General features: G+C 51.1%; 1 protein-coding gene across 4 annotated transcripts in view; it reads right to left on the bottom strand.

Moving 5' to 3' along the window:
• The window catches only part of OSBPL10 (oxysterol binding protein like 10), a 308456-nt gene that overhangs the window by 12159 nt on the left and 281076 nt on the right, over nucleotides 1-15221 (bottom strand). For 3 of the 4 annotated variants that reach the window (XM_043443183.1, XM_043443182.1, XM_043443185.1), the window contains exon 8: nucleotides 11440-11917. In XM_043443183.1, the coding sequence (XP_043299118.1) occupies nucleotides 11440-11917 (478 nt within the window). Of the gene's footprint in view, nucleotides 1-11439; nucleotides 11920-15221 lie in introns of all 4 variants that reach the window. The other variant, XM_043443184.1, reaches the window with a different exon arrangement.

The following is a 15221-nucleotide window of genomic DNA, read 5'->3' as shown; positions in this document are numbered from 1 at the left end:
TCCACGGGATCCCAAAGAATTGGACAGAACTTAGTGACTGAACAACAACAGCAGCAACGAAACATAAAAAGACTCACAGAAATGGAGAACAGAATTGTGGTCGCCAAGGGAGAGGGAGCTGAGGGAGGGGTGGGGTGGGAGGCTGGGGTTAGTGGATGCAAACCAGTACACACAGGATGGATGAACAACAAGGTCCCACTGTATAGCACAGGGAACTACATCCAGTATCCTGTGATAAACCATAATGGAAAAGGATATGAAAAAGAATGTGTGTATACGTATATACATAGAACTGAGTCACTTTGCTGTACAGCTGACAATAAAATTAAAATAAAAAAATCAATCAATCCATCGAGCTAGAATTTGCCCAGCAGAGACACTGTGGGTGTGTCTGTGCCCCTTTCAGCCCTGGGGAGCTCGCCAGGAGAGTCTGAAGGTACAGAGGGGACACAAGTGCCGAGTTTCCAAAGCCCACATAAAGATGGGCTGGAAGAGTCACTCCGTTTACTCTTGGAAACTCCTTGAATCGCCCATGAGCCACAGTTGATGGAACAGACCAGGCTTGTCCAGAACCCTCACCCTCACTCCGGGTGAAGTCCTGTCAAGTCAGACCTGCCAACGCACAGACAGCAGGCCGGGTGAGCCCAGGAGCAGCTGCGTGTGTCTGGGGGTCACAGTCTCCCCCAGTGGGGCAGGGTGCTCACAGGAGGCACATGGAGAAGTGAGGATCCCTGAGAAAAGCAGGCTTATGGGCCACTCAGGATCACAGGCGCAGGACTGAGGGGCAGAGATCACAGCAACACTGAAATCTCTCCCTCTCACCCTCCTACGTTACGTCAATCCCTGTAACATAAACGCACAGGCTACACTCCACCAGATAGCTGAAATTCAGAGCACGCTGACCTCTGCACCATCTTAAATTACAGCATCTTCCCCAAAGCCACGCCTCAGGCCTCTCTCCCCTCACTGTCCCCAGGCAGTGCCGAGATGCCCCAGGCAACCCCCGGGGCCCTGTCCTGAGATGCAGGCGAGGGTGGACCTGTGTCTCCCAGGAGGACCTGACCCTGGTCCCTGCTCACAGCTCCTACTCAGGACCCTGGGGGATTGTGGGCAGGCCTGAGTTTCATTTTCAAGGCTACTTGCGCCCTTGCTAGAATTAAGCTGCCGAAGATAGAGAGAGGCAGGTGGCAAGTTTCAGCTCATGCCGAACAGATCTGACGCCAAGGCAACAGGGACCGGAAGTGGAAGCTGGGGAGAATGAGGCCCCTGCTGACTCCCCCACGCCCCGGTTCTGCTCAGAAGCCTCTGGTTCCCCGAGCACCGCCACACCCTCAAGGTCTCAGGGCCTGCGGCAGTGAGGAGGGGCCCTGAGACCTGGAGGAGGCGGCTGTGGGTGCCTCCGTCACCTGCCTTCAAGGGCCCAGAGAAGGCGGCTCTCTGTCCCCCATCCCTGCCTTCCTCGCTGATGGACTACGTGGCAGTGCAGTCCTCCCAGGGGACTCAGGTGTCCCCGAGAGCACCACCCCACCCCTGCCGTCCACACTGCCCCCCACCGTGGTCAGCCCTCCCAACCTCGGGGACCCCAGCCCATCAGCACATCCCGCGGCGGCCTCTCTGCAGAGCAGGAGCGTGCGGCAGCCGTGAGTGCCACGTGCTGGGTCTTCCTGCTCTCCTTCACGGGTATAAACTTGGTGAGCTAGGATCAGACAAGTGATAGCTTCTTTAGAACGTCTTTACCTGGAGCATATGCCTGGAGATGGTTAGATAACATCACCAACTCAATGGACATGAACTTGGGCAAACTTCGGGAGATAGTGAAGGACAGGGAGGCCTGGCGTGCTGCAGTCCACGGGGTCACAAAGAGTCAGAAGCAACTAAACAATAACAACGTTATGTCACCATTTTTTAAAAAAAGTCTTAGATGAGACCTTCCCAGGTGGCTCAGGGGGTAAAGAATCTACCCGCAAAGCAGGAGACACAGGTTCAATCCCTGGGTCGGAAAGATCCTCTAGACTAGGAAATGGCAACCTGCTACAGTATTCTTGCCTGGAGAATCCTATGGATGGATGAGCCTGCGGTCGGAGTCCCTGGGGTCACAAAGAATCAGGCATGACTGAGCACAGATGAGACCTCAGGTCAGCAATCCCCAACATTTTTGGCACCGCACCAGGGACCGGTTTCATGGAAGACAATCTTTTCACGGATGGGGGTTGGGGTGGTGGTTTGGGGATGATTCAAGCACATTACATTTACCGTGCTCCTTATTTCTATTTACATCATCTCCATCTCAGATTGAGGCGTTAGATCCTGGAGGTTGGGGACCCCTGTATCATTCCAAGTCCTCCGTCCTTCACCAGCCTGGTGACCTTAACTCCTCTGCCCCTCAGCTGATGCAGGGGTAATGGTACCCACACCTCACGGGGATGTGAAAAGGTGACCCCTGAAACTCAGCTAAGAGCACACAGCTACGATGCCAGGATACTGATCACTCCCCACTCTCTGGGCAGGTGAATTCTTAGCAGTACTTCTTCCACTCGGGAATGAAGAGGAACTCACAAAGTCAGGTGATGGGTGATGGGTGATGCTCGTGGGGGAAGGGAGCCAGGTGGGAGGCAGCCTCCACCTGTCCAAACCAAGGTGAAATTTCCTGCAAATCCCTCCAAACCAAGGTGAAATTTCCCTCAAGTTCACTGAAATCAGAGGAGCGAGCCCCAGAGCAAGGCTAATATACTGCACTGGTGAGACCATCTTCCTGGGCTCTTTTCTGAAAACGCATAAATGTGTTCTCACTCATTAAATCACCAGCAATTATGCCTTCTCAAGACTGTTTTCAAGACTGCATACAAAAATCTGTCCCTAATAACGAATAAAAGACTATATTAAAACTAGACTTGCAAACGGGCTCACAAATGAAAGCTCCTTTTTAATTGGCCTAGGAGCTGAGAGAAGCTGAAAAACAGCGAATAATCCAGGTTTCCGGGCCATGGCTAGTCCTCAAGCTGGGAGGTTTCTGCTTCAAATCCCACCCATTGATTTATCAATAAACATAAGGCCAAGCATGAAGACTTTGAAACTGACATCTCTAAAATAATTTTGAGGAACCAAAATATTCGAACAGGATGTTGACTCTGGAAAGAAAGCACAGAAGCATGGAAAATGACTCCAGGGAACTAGTCTGCAGGCCCTGTGGGGCCAGCCTTCATAGGCAAGCCAGCCCCGGCCTGTCCCCACGGACCTGTGCATTGGGCGCTGGTCTGGAGTTCTGGGGGGCAGGGGTTTGCAGACCAGCTGGATGAGCATGTCCCCAGCAATCTGGTGGGTGCCAAGCAGAGGGACCTGTGCCTTTCACAGAGCGATGTCACCTCGGGGAGGGCTGAACAATGTCACCCGTAGGGCCTCTCGGTGTCAGAGCTGAGGGGCCATTCAGGGAGGTCTCTGAGGAGCAACTAGGAAAACTCAAGGCACAATGAAGCACTTGATAATGGCATTTTATCACAGCCAAACACTCCACAGCCTAAAGGCAATCATTTAAAGCTTCTCTGGGACTTCCCTACTGGGCCAGTGGCTAAGACTTCACGCTCACAATGCAGGGGGCCCGGGTTTGATCCCTGGTCAGGGAACTAGATCCAACATGCTGCAACAAAGATCCGACACAGCAAAATAAATTTTAAAAACTATTTAAAAAAAATAAGATTAGCACATGTAGTTAAGTACAAAATTTCAAGTGGACCCATCTCATTTTTAGAATGAAGGACTGAAAAATGTCACTTCAAGCCCAACCAACAAAATCACAGAATGTCCCTGATCAGTGCAAAGAAGTCAGTGAGGCAAAGAAAAACAACCCACACCCCCAGCACCACCCACCCACAACCCACCCCCCAAGGGAGCCTTGAGCACAATAACCAGAATCTTTGAAGTCTGGTATTCTTAGAAGCATTTTCCTGATGGTTGAGACTGACTGAGGGGAAACTGGGTCTAGTTCTGATGGGCAGAACCAAGCTCAGTAAATCTTTGATCCAATTTTCTATTGAAGGGAGGGGCTGTGTTCCCTCCCTGTTATTTGCCCTGAGGCCACTATGGTGGAGGTAATGAAGATAATGACAACCTCCTTCAAAAGGCCCCAGGCACGCACTGCCACACTCAGCGACCCTGATCCTGCAGCAGGCCACTGCCGACCCGTGCCTCCGCCAGAGACTCCTGGACACTCACGGGCAAGTCTGGGTCAGTCTCTTGTGAGGTCACTGCTCCTTTCTCCTGGGTCCTGGTGGGCACAAGGTTCTTTCTGTTTCTCTTTCTGTCTCTGCCCTCCAAGAGTCTGTTTCCCCAGTCCTGTGTACAGGTCATGGTGGAGAGTTCTGACAAAACATGGTCCACTGGAGAAGGGAATGGCAAACCACTCCAGTATTCTTGCCTTGAGAACCCCATGAACAGTATGAAAAGGCAAAAAGATAGGACACTGAAAGAGGAACTCCCCAGGTCGGTAGGTGGCTGATATGCTACTAGAGATAGTGAAGTGAAGAACTAACTCCAGAAAGAATGAAGAGACAGACCCAAAGCAAAAACAATACCCAGTTGTAGATGTGACTGGTGATGAAAATAAAGTCCGATGATGTAAAGAGCAGTATTGCATAGGAATCTGGAATGTTAGGTCCATGAATCAAGGCAAATTGGAAGTGGTCAAGCAGGAGATGGCAAGAGTGAACATTGACATTTTAGGAATCAGCAAACTAAAACAGACTGGAAGGGGTGAATTTAACTCAGATGACCATTATATCTACTACTGTGGGCAGGAATCCCTTAGAAGAAAGGGAGTAGCCATCATAGTCAACAAGAGTGTCTAAAATGCAGTACTTGGATACAATGTCAAAAACGACAGAATGATCTCTGTTTGTTCCCAAGGCAAACCATTCAATATCACAGTAATCCAAGCCTATGCCCCAACCAGTAATGCTGAAGAAGCTGAAGTTGAACGGTTCTATGAAGACCTACAAGACCTTCTAGAACTAACACCCAAAAAAGAGGTCCTTTCGTTATAGGGGACTGGAACGCAAAAGTAGGAAGTCAAGAGATACCTGGAGTAACAGGCAAATTTGGCCTTGGAGTAAGGAATGAAGCAGGGCAAAGACTAACAGACTTTTGCCAAGAGAATGCACTGGTCATAGCAAACACCCTTTTCTAACAACACAAGAGAAGACTCTACACATGGACTGGTGATGTCCATGGTCAATGGTGATGTCCAGATGGTCAATACTGAAATCAGACTGATTATAGAGCTTCTCCATCTTTGGCTGCAAAGAATATATATAATCTATATATAAAGCTCTATATATAATCATTAAAAACAAGACCAGGAGCTGACTGTGGCTCAGATCATGAACTCTTTATTGCCAAATTCAGACTTAAATTGAAGAAAGTAGGGACAACCACTAGACCATTCAGGTATGACCTAAATCAAACCCCTTACACAGTGGAAGTGACAAACAGATTCAAAGGATTAGATCTTATAGACAGAGTGCCTGATGAACTATGGACGGAAGTTCATGACATTGTACAGGAGGCAGTGATCAAGACCATCCCCAAGAAAAAGAAAAGAAAAATAGTTGTCTGAGGAGGCCTTACAAACAGCTATGAAAAGAAAAGAAGTGGAAAGCAAAGGAGAAAAGGAAAGATATACCCATTCGAATGCAGAGTTCCAAAGAATAGCAAGGAGAGATAAGAAAGCCTTCCTCAGCGATCAATGCAAAGAAATAGAGGAAAACAATAGAATGGGAAAGACTAGAGATCTCTTCAAGAAAATCAGAGATACTAAGGGAACTTTTCATGCAAAGATGGGCACAATAAAGGACAGAAATGGTATGGAAGAAGCAGAAGATATTAAGAAGAGGTGGCAAGAATACACAGACGAACTATACAAAAAAGATCTTCAGGACCCAGATAATCATGATGGTATGATCACTCACCTAGAGCCAGACATCCTGAATGTGAAGTCAAGTGGGCCTTAGGAAGCATCACTACGAACAAAGCTAGTGGAGGTGATGGAATTCCAGTTGAGCTATTTCAAATCCTAAAAGATGATGCTGTGAAAGTGCTGCACTCATATGCCAGCAAATTTGGAAAACTCAGCAATGCCATAGGACTGGAAAGGTCAGGTTTCATTCCAATCCCAAAGAAAGGCAATGCCAAAGAGATGCTCAAACTACCACACAATTGCACTCATCTCACACACTAGCAAAGTAATGCTAAAAATTCTCCAAGCCAGGCTTCAACAATATGTGAACCGTGAACTTCCAGATGTTCAAGCTGGATTTAGAAAAGCCAGAGGAACCAGAGATCAAAATGCCAACATCCACTGGATCATCAAAAAAGCAAGAGAGTTCCAGAAAAACATCTATTTCTGCTTTATTGACTATGCCAAAGCCTTTGACTGTGTGGATCACAACAAACTGTGGAAAATTCTTCAAGAGATGGGAATACCAGACCACCTGACCTGCCTTGAGAAATCTGTATGGAGATCAAGAAGCAACAGTGAGAACTGGACATGGAACAACAGACTGGTTCCAGATTGGGAAAGGAGTACGTCAAGGCTGTATATTGTCACCCTACTTATTTAACTTACATGTGGAGTACATCATGAGAAATGCTGGACTGGATGAATCACAAGCTGGAATCAAGATTGCCGGGAGAAATATCAATAACCTCAGATATGCAGACGATACCACACTTATGGCAGAAAGCAAAAAAGAACTAAAGAGCCTCTTGATGAAAGTGAAAGAGGACAGTGAAAAAGTTGGCTTAAGATTCAACATTCAAAAACTAATATCAAGGCATCGGATCCCATCACTTCATGGCAAATAGATGGGGAAACAGAGCGGGGGAGGGGGGCTGTTATTTGGGGGGGTTGGTTCCAAAATCACTGCAGATGGTGATTGCAGCCATGAAATTAAAAGACGCTTGCTCCTTGGAAGAAAAATTATGACCAACCAAGACAGCTTATTAAAAAGCAGAGACATTACCTTGCCATCCAAGATCCGTCTAGTCAAAGCTATGGTTTTTCCAGTAGCCATGTATGGATGTGAGAGTTGGGACTATAAAGAAAGCTGAACGCCAAAGAATTGATGCTTTTGAACTGTGGTGTTGGAAAAGACTCGAGAGTCCCTTGGACAGCAAGGAGATCAAATCAGTCCATCCTAAAGGAAATCAGTCCCGAATATTCATTGGAAGGACTGATGCTAAAGCTGAAACTCCAATACTTTGGCCACCTGATGCAAAGAACTGACTCACTGGAAAGGACTCTGATGCTGGGAAAGATTGAAGGCAGGAGGACAAGGGGACAACCGAGGATGAGATGGCTGGATGGCATCACCAACTCGATGGACATGAGTTTGCATAAACTCCGGGAGTTGGCGATGGACAGGGAGGCCTGGCGTGTCGCAGTTCATGGGATTGCAAAGAGTCAGACACAACTGAGCCTCTGAACTGAACGGAACTGAGAAGCATTTTCTGTGAAAAGTCAGAAAGATGGTGGGTTACAGAGCCCACACTTAATTAATATGAAAGAAAGGGCTGAAAGGACTGAGACAGACTGAAAGCCCCACCAGAATGAGAGGCAAGCCTGCCAGGCCTGTCCACGGCAGGAGTACACGGGGTGGGGGTCCAGAGGGGGCCCTGCAGAGTCTCTCTCCAGACTCTTCCTTCTCTTTCAGCACTCCACTGAGATGTCTGAAGGGAGAATTTTCAGGCAGAGGAAAAATGAGAGCAGAAAATCCCAGCTCTGCTCCAGAGATGCTACAGCAAGGGTATGACACGGTTTCCAACGCACATCATTAAGAGCTTTGTCCCAGGCTGTGCAGGTGAATGAAGGCCGCAGCCCCTACCAGCTGCACGTAAGGAACAGGGGAGCCCAGATCCTGAACATCAGAGGCCGACCCTACACTCAGCAGACATGCAACACCTACCAGTCTCCAGGTCCTAAGTGACAAGTTTTAACCTCAGCTGGAACTGCCCTACAGAAGCCCAGCATGCAGAGTCACTTGTCTGCTCAAGTCACCCCTCGAATATCTAAACCCTAACATGACCCACCTGGACTCCTGCACACTCCTTCCAAACCAGCACCCGCTCCGGTCCTCCTCACTTCAGCGAAGGGCTATTCCATCCTTCTAAGCTGCTCACCAAAAGCCTGGTGTCATCTGTCTCTCACAGCTCACTCTGAGACCCAGATGTGTCTGATGAGGGGTTACTATTCCAAACAAAGAACACATACATCTCAACATTAAAAAACCCAGCAATTGAAAAGCAGGTAGAGGACCTGAACAGACCCACAGCAGTCTGCTCTGCTTAACGGCCAACAGGCACATGAAAAGATGCTCAACGTCTCAAATCATCAGGGAAATGCAAATCGAAACCACAATGAGCTATCACCTCACACCTGTCAGAACGGCCATCATGAAGAAGATCAGAGATAAGAAATGCCGGCGGGGATGTGGAGCAGAGGGAACCCTTGTACCCCAGTAGTGGGAATACCACTTGGTGCAGCCACTATGGAGAACAGTACAGAGATTCCCCCAAAACGAAGGACAGCACCACCATGCAGTCTGGCAATCACACTTCTGGGTATCTATCCAAAGAAAACGAAAACACTAACTGGAAGAGATACACACACCCCTATGTTCATAGCAGCATCATTTACAGTAACCAAGATATGGAAGCAACATAAGTGCCCATCAACAGACAAATGGGTAAAGAAATCGTGGTATAAATACACAATGAAATAGTAATGACAAAAACTAATGAAGTTTTGCCCTTTGTGACAAAAGGGATAGACCTAGAGGGTATTAAGCTAAGTGAAACAAGTCAGACAGAGAAAGATAAATACTGTATGATATACTTATGGGTGGAATCTAAAAAAACAAAATGAACAAAGCAAATGAACAAACATAACACAGCAGAAGCATAGATTCAGAGAACAAACAGGTGGCTGCCAGAGGGGAGGAAAGAAATAGATGAGGGAGATTAGGAGGTAGAGACTTCCAGCTGAAAAATAAATGAGTCACGGGTATGAAGTGTACAGTGCTGGGAACAGCATCAACAATTATGTGGTATTTTAGGTGGCACTAGTGTTAAAGAATCCCAGCAGACACAAGAGACACGGGTTCGATCCCTGAGTTGGGAAGATCCCCTGGAGGAGGGCGTGGCAACCCACTCCAGTCTTCTCGCCTGGAAACTGCCATGAACAGAGGAGCCTGGTGGGCTACAGTCCATGGAATCACAAAGAGTTGGACACGACGGAGTGACAAAGCAAAAAGCCTCAGCATCAGCTTCCGCTCACACCCCACATCTGATCTCTCCATTTCAGAATTCATCCAGATTCCCGCCCCATGTCACCACCCCCACCATCTCTACCCTGGCCCAAACTACCACCAACTCCTGCCTGGATTCGCATCATAATCTCCTGACTGGTCTCCTTGTGCCCCTTTCCCCTCTTATGATCTAGCTGCAACAAGCAGCTGGAACAATCTTGCTAAAATGCAAGTCAGTTCATGTAATCTTCTACTCAAAGTCCTCATCTTTGCAGCTCACTTAGCATCAGTGACAGCGAATACCCCAGGGGACGGCCCCAGGGTCCCACATGCCCTGGCCACAGTTACCTCTCTGTCCACATCTTCTCCCCTGCTCTACCTCCGTTCTCCAACCACACGACTTCCTGCCTCAGTCCAGCATGCAGGGGCCCCCCTGCCTCTGGTCCTCAGGACGTATTTCTCTTTGTCAGACACACTTAGCAGGTCATTGGCAAGGCCTGTTCTTCATCACCCCCTGAGGTCCTTTATCACCCCTGGGGTCCTTCATCACTCCCTGAGGTCCTTCATCACCCCTGGGACCCTTCATCACCCCCTGGGACCCTTCATCACCCCCTGGGACCCTTCATCATCCCCTGGGGTCCTTCATCACCCCCTGGGGTCCTTCATCACCCCTGGGGCCCTTCATCACTCCCTGGGGTCATCACCCCTGGGGTCCTTCATCACCCCTGGGGTCCTTCATCACTCCCTGGGGTCCTTCATCACCCCCTGGGGTCCTTCATCACTCCCTGGGGTCCTTCATCACCCCTGGGGTCCTTCATCACTCCCTGGGGTCCTTCATCACCCCTGGGGTCCTTCGTCACTCCCTGGGGTCCTTCATCACCCCCTGGGGTCCTTCATCACCCCCTGAGGTCTTGGCTCAGTTGTCTCCTTCTTAGTGAGGTTTATCCAGCCCATCCCCTAGCTCCACCACCCTGTCCCCCCCATTCCCAGGTCCGCCTTCCCTGCTTTATTTTTCTCTACAGAACTTAACAACTTCTAAAGCACCCCACTATTGTATTTCCCCAGCAGAAGACAGCTTCATGAGGAAACATTTTCTTCTGTGTCTTTTGTTCACTCAAGTATTCATGGCTCCCAAGACAATGGCTGGCATACATTAGCTGCTCAATAAAAGCCTGCTAAGTCAATGAGAGGTACTCTAATCTCCTGGAATTCTGGAAGGGCCTCTGAGGAGCCATGTATACCCTGAAGCCGAGAGCCAAATTTTGTGTTGGATTTCTTTTTTCTCAGAGTCTTTGGCCAGAATCTTAAAGGACCTGATGACTAGAAAGAAGCTGAAGAAACACTTATATAGGCACCTGAATTTAACAAGATGATTACAGTTTTCCTCCAACAATGAATAAACTGCATTCACAGCTATCTGCCAAGAGGAGAATGTGTGATCCACGCATGGTCTGATTACACTGGGTTCTCGATTCAGAACTGCAAGCCCAGCATCCCAAGATTTGCCTTGGGAATCATTTATAAGCAGATAGTGAACAGGCAGCTCTATGATGCTCAGGGCATCCCTGGGGGCTCAGAAGGTAAACAATCTGCCTGCCATGCAGGAGACCCGGGTTCGATCCCTTGGTCGGGAAGATCCTCTGGATAAGGGAATGGCAACCCACTCCAGTATTCTTGCCTGAAGAATTTAATGAATAGAGGAGCCTGGCGGTCCACAGTCCATGGGGGTCACAAAGAGTCAGACACGACTGAGCAACTACATTGTTTGTGAGCCAGAACACCAATAAGAATGAGTGAAGATGTGTTTTCACAGATTTGAAGCCAACTCTAACATTCACACGGAGCTGGAAATAAAAGGATCTGTTTGGTGGCCCGCACGTAAAGAGCAGCTGAAGAATCCAGGTGGGCGGCCTAACAGGCAAAGAGCTGCACTCTGCCTACTCCATCACCTCGGCCCCACCGGTAAAGGGCCAGGACCTGCTCCCCAAAGAGGAAACCCCAAGCCTAGTTCCCACCCGTCCACTTACCCTCAGCTCTGTGATGAAGTGAAAACAAAGGACTCCGCATGCACACCCTCAAGCACCCACCAGGTACACAAATGTCCCTCCACCGGAGCCCAGCTCCACCCCTTGGCACGGCTTACCTTCCCCGATCATCGAGACCCCCACGGACATGCCCATGAACTTGCTTTTGGTCCACACGTGAGTGTTGACACACAGTCTCTTCTCCTTGCACTCACAGTAGAAGCAGGAGATGGGCGGGTGGTGAGACACCTGCTCGGCCACAAACCGCAGCTTGTAGTTCTTGGAAGAGTCATCGGCCATCGGGTGCTCGTGGCCCACGGGGGCGGGGGGGGCAGTCCTCCTGGCCTTGACCTTGTCCTTGGGAACCTCCCAGGAGCAGTGGAACGTCTCACCAATGATGGGGTTGTAGGGCTTCTTGGCCAGGGCGCCCTTGCGGCCCTCGTGGAAGGCGGTGAGGTAATACTCCACGAAGCCGATGACCCGGTCCTGGGGCGTGGCCCCCGCGGTGACGGCCAGCAGCAGGTCGGGGTGCGCCAGGAAGTCGGCGTACATCTCCAGCAAGGACCGCTTCTCCAGAATGAACGTGGGGAGCACCACCTGCGCCCGGAGGAGGCAAGGTCAGACCACAAGTCCTGCGCTTACAGGGGAAAGCTGGGGCTGCCACCCCCCTCAGGCACGGTCCCCAGGGCCAGCGCCAAGGCCGGTTCCTCGGATGTGCACACACATGACAGATCAGACAGCAGAACATCGAGGACCTGGAGAGGGCTGCGGCGGCCCCCGTGATGCCCACCCAGCTTCGTGGACGAGACGGTCCTGAGCCGTCTCCCTCTCTGCTCATCCGGGCTGAAACCTCAGCCTCTGTCTCTCCCCCCACAACCGGTGCCTTGCTAACATGCAGCCCTCTGTCAACAGCCAGCTCTCCAGCATTTAGAGACGTGAGGAAAACAGCTCCAAAGGGCTTTTTTGTCTTCTTCCTGCCCTCGGGCCCTGCCAAGGGAGATGCTCAGTGTATTCCCACAAACCTGGATCCTGGGGCTCACGACTGCCGTGTCAAAGGGGGTCCAGTTAGACCCACACCCACTGAGAGTGTCTGTTTGGAAATTGCTATAGGAAGAGCAGTACAGAAACCCCATCAGGATCGGGGCCGAAAATGAGCAGAGAAGGGGCCTGGGCCACGAGTCTGGAGGCGAGGCCAGCCAGCAGGCAGTATCCACTGGGCTCCCACGCACTGGGGCCATGGATGGAGGCTGCCCACGGGCTGGGGCAGGAGAAATGAGCTCTGAAGAAAGACTGGGCTGACAGCAAACGCTTCCGGTAAATAAACTGCCTGGCAGAGGGTCACCCCCTGCTGTGTCACTGGCCCCATGACTGAAGACAGCAAGGAACCTGGAGGGTCCATCAGGGGCCACGGCACTGCTAACTGGTGCAACGTGGATCTGAGTGGTCCCTCGTGTGCCAGACAACCCAAACGCCCAGAACCCAGGGATCAGGCCACCTAAAGCAGGTGAGGGACCTTCTGGGAAGTAGGTAACCCCTCACCACGCCCGATCTGCTGCCACCCCTAGTGACCTCACTACAAGGTGGCTGTGGGCCTGCCCGGCTGAGAGAGAAGCCTATGCTGACCTGGGACGCCAGCTCACTCGGCTCCTCCTCTCGCTAGGGTCACCGAAAGACCAGTCCTGACCCTTGCACTGCCCAGGTGAGGGGAGGGGTTGGCCAAGGTCACACAACTGGCTTCTGCTCCTCCCCATGTGGCTGAGTCTGTCTGTCTGTCACATCCGTGGCCCCAGTCCATTCAAAAGCATCGCTGACTGGGAATATCACACACAGCCCTGGGACTGGGTCCCCAACTTGGCCCTCGCTGGGACCGTTCCTCTTGAAAGGTGGAGACACAGTGGAAGCGAGGTGTCCTGATAGACAGGCGGACACGAGATAGACAGGCGGACGTGAGACAGGCAGACACGAGACAGACAGGCGGACATGAGACAGCCTTAAGAACAGTGAAGCACCGATACCTCAGAATAAGCTAGGGAAAGGCCAGCCCACCGGAAAGGAGAGGTCAGTATCCTCCTTAACGCTTTTCTATCTTTCACCTGATAACGATGTCAGAGGACAGTGCAGCTGTGATGAGTCAAAAGGAGCCAGACGTAGAATGAACATGTGACACAGCCCACGGGCCACAGAAGGACCCCAAGTTCAACACGTCTCTCTTGGTGACAGAAGTGTCCTTACATTTCTTATGAGTATCTTTCTTTCTTTTTCTAATAAACTGCAAGAAAAAACATCTAAACCACGACCATACAAACTAACGGAGACCTTCTAATTTTCTTTTGAGCCATGGCTTGACAGATTTGAGCATCTCGGTGCCCGAGGACTCGAGCTGACCAGGAAAAACGCATCCCGGCTCAGAGGGGCCTTCAGACCCCACTGATCTCGCCTCCTACAGCTCCGGGTGGGAGGAGGTCAAGTTCAGCCGCCCCCGCCTCCCCATGCTCTGTGGGGGCCCGGCTATGCCTCTCATGTCCTCCCCCAACAGAGCCACTCAAGGTCCCCCCAGGGACGCCTCCCACACAGGCTGTGCCAGTTGGGAGCTGTGGATTTAAGCAGCCTTGGAACTCCCCCTCCTTCCAGCCAATAAAGTTAAATTAATTTAAAAAGTAAAGAAAGGGACTTCCCTGGTGATCCAGTGGCTACAACTCTACACTTCCAATGCAGGGGGCTTGGATTCCATCCCTGGTCAGGGAACTAGATCCCACATGACAGCTAAAGATCCTGTGTGCCACAGCTAAGAGCTGGTACAGCCAAACACAAACGTACATAAAAAAGAAAGAAATGGAGAAAAGAACGCCGCTCAGAACCCCAAACCGCTGATGATTGAAGCCCGAAAGCCTCTTTGGGAAGCTGTGGCCAGCCCTCTGCTTTCACGCGTGAGGGGACAGATGGGGGAGGGGGCAGGGAAGGCGTGTGGAGGGAACCTTGGGGCCCCCGACGGCTCCCTAAGGTGGATCCATCACCCTGACACCACGATTCTCTGCTTCTGGCCCATGAGAGCATCTTCCTTCCCTCAGTGACGAGCGAGGTGAGCGTTCCCTGGACATCAGAATGGATGGCTGGGCCACCCCCTCTCCTGGCCCTGATTATGGCAAGGGGGTCAGGAAGTGGCCCAGGGGAAAGGGCGGGACAAGAGCCCCACTTTCCAGTCCATTTGACTCTTTCCAGGACGACAAGGCAATCCACCAGCCCCAAGCTGTTGTTAACATGCAGATGGGGGCCTTCCCTTGTGGCCCAGTGTTTGAGAATCCGCTTTCCAACGCAGGGGACTTGGGTTCAACCCCTGGTCTAGGAACGAATATCCCACCTTCTGCGGAGCAACTGAACCCATGAGCCGTAACTAGAGGAGCCCACACACCTCAGCAGAGACCCAGCACAGCTGGAAGAACAAAACCCAAGCCGGCATTAATATGCAGATGGGAGGAGCCCCTGGTGACCAAGGGCGGACACTCCCGCGCCCCCTCTCTGGAAGAACACAGCCGACACCCCCTCACCCACCCTCCTCTCCGGCTGTCACGCCCACCACCTCTCCTCCACACCACAGCTGGGCTCATCTTTCCAAACTCTCTGGGAGACAAAGTCCCTCACCTTCTCCAGTCTCACACTACCCCTCATTTTCTGCCTCCAGCCTTCCCCTCACAAGCGTGCATGCACACGTGCGCACGCGCACACACACGTTCAGACCTGTCTCCTCTGCCTGCCCTCCCTCCTGCCTTGTCTAAATGAGAAACAGCTCAAGGGTAACCTCCTCTAGGAGATCTCTCCTCACAGCTCCCGCTCCCAGGGAAACGCACCCACCGGCTCCTTAACTGTACCCATCAGACACCGCCATTGTAGCGTCTCCAGGGCT

The sequence above is a fragment of the Cervus canadensis genome, chromosome 22 (assembly GCF_019320065.1).
Source record: "Cervus canadensis isolate Bull #8, Minnesota chromosome 22, ASM1932006v1, whole genome shotgun sequence".
Taxonomy (NCBI): Eukaryota; Metazoa; Chordata; class Mammalia; order Artiodactyla; family Cervidae; genus Cervus; species Cervus canadensis.
This window is presented reverse-complemented; position numbering and strand designations above follow the sequence as displayed.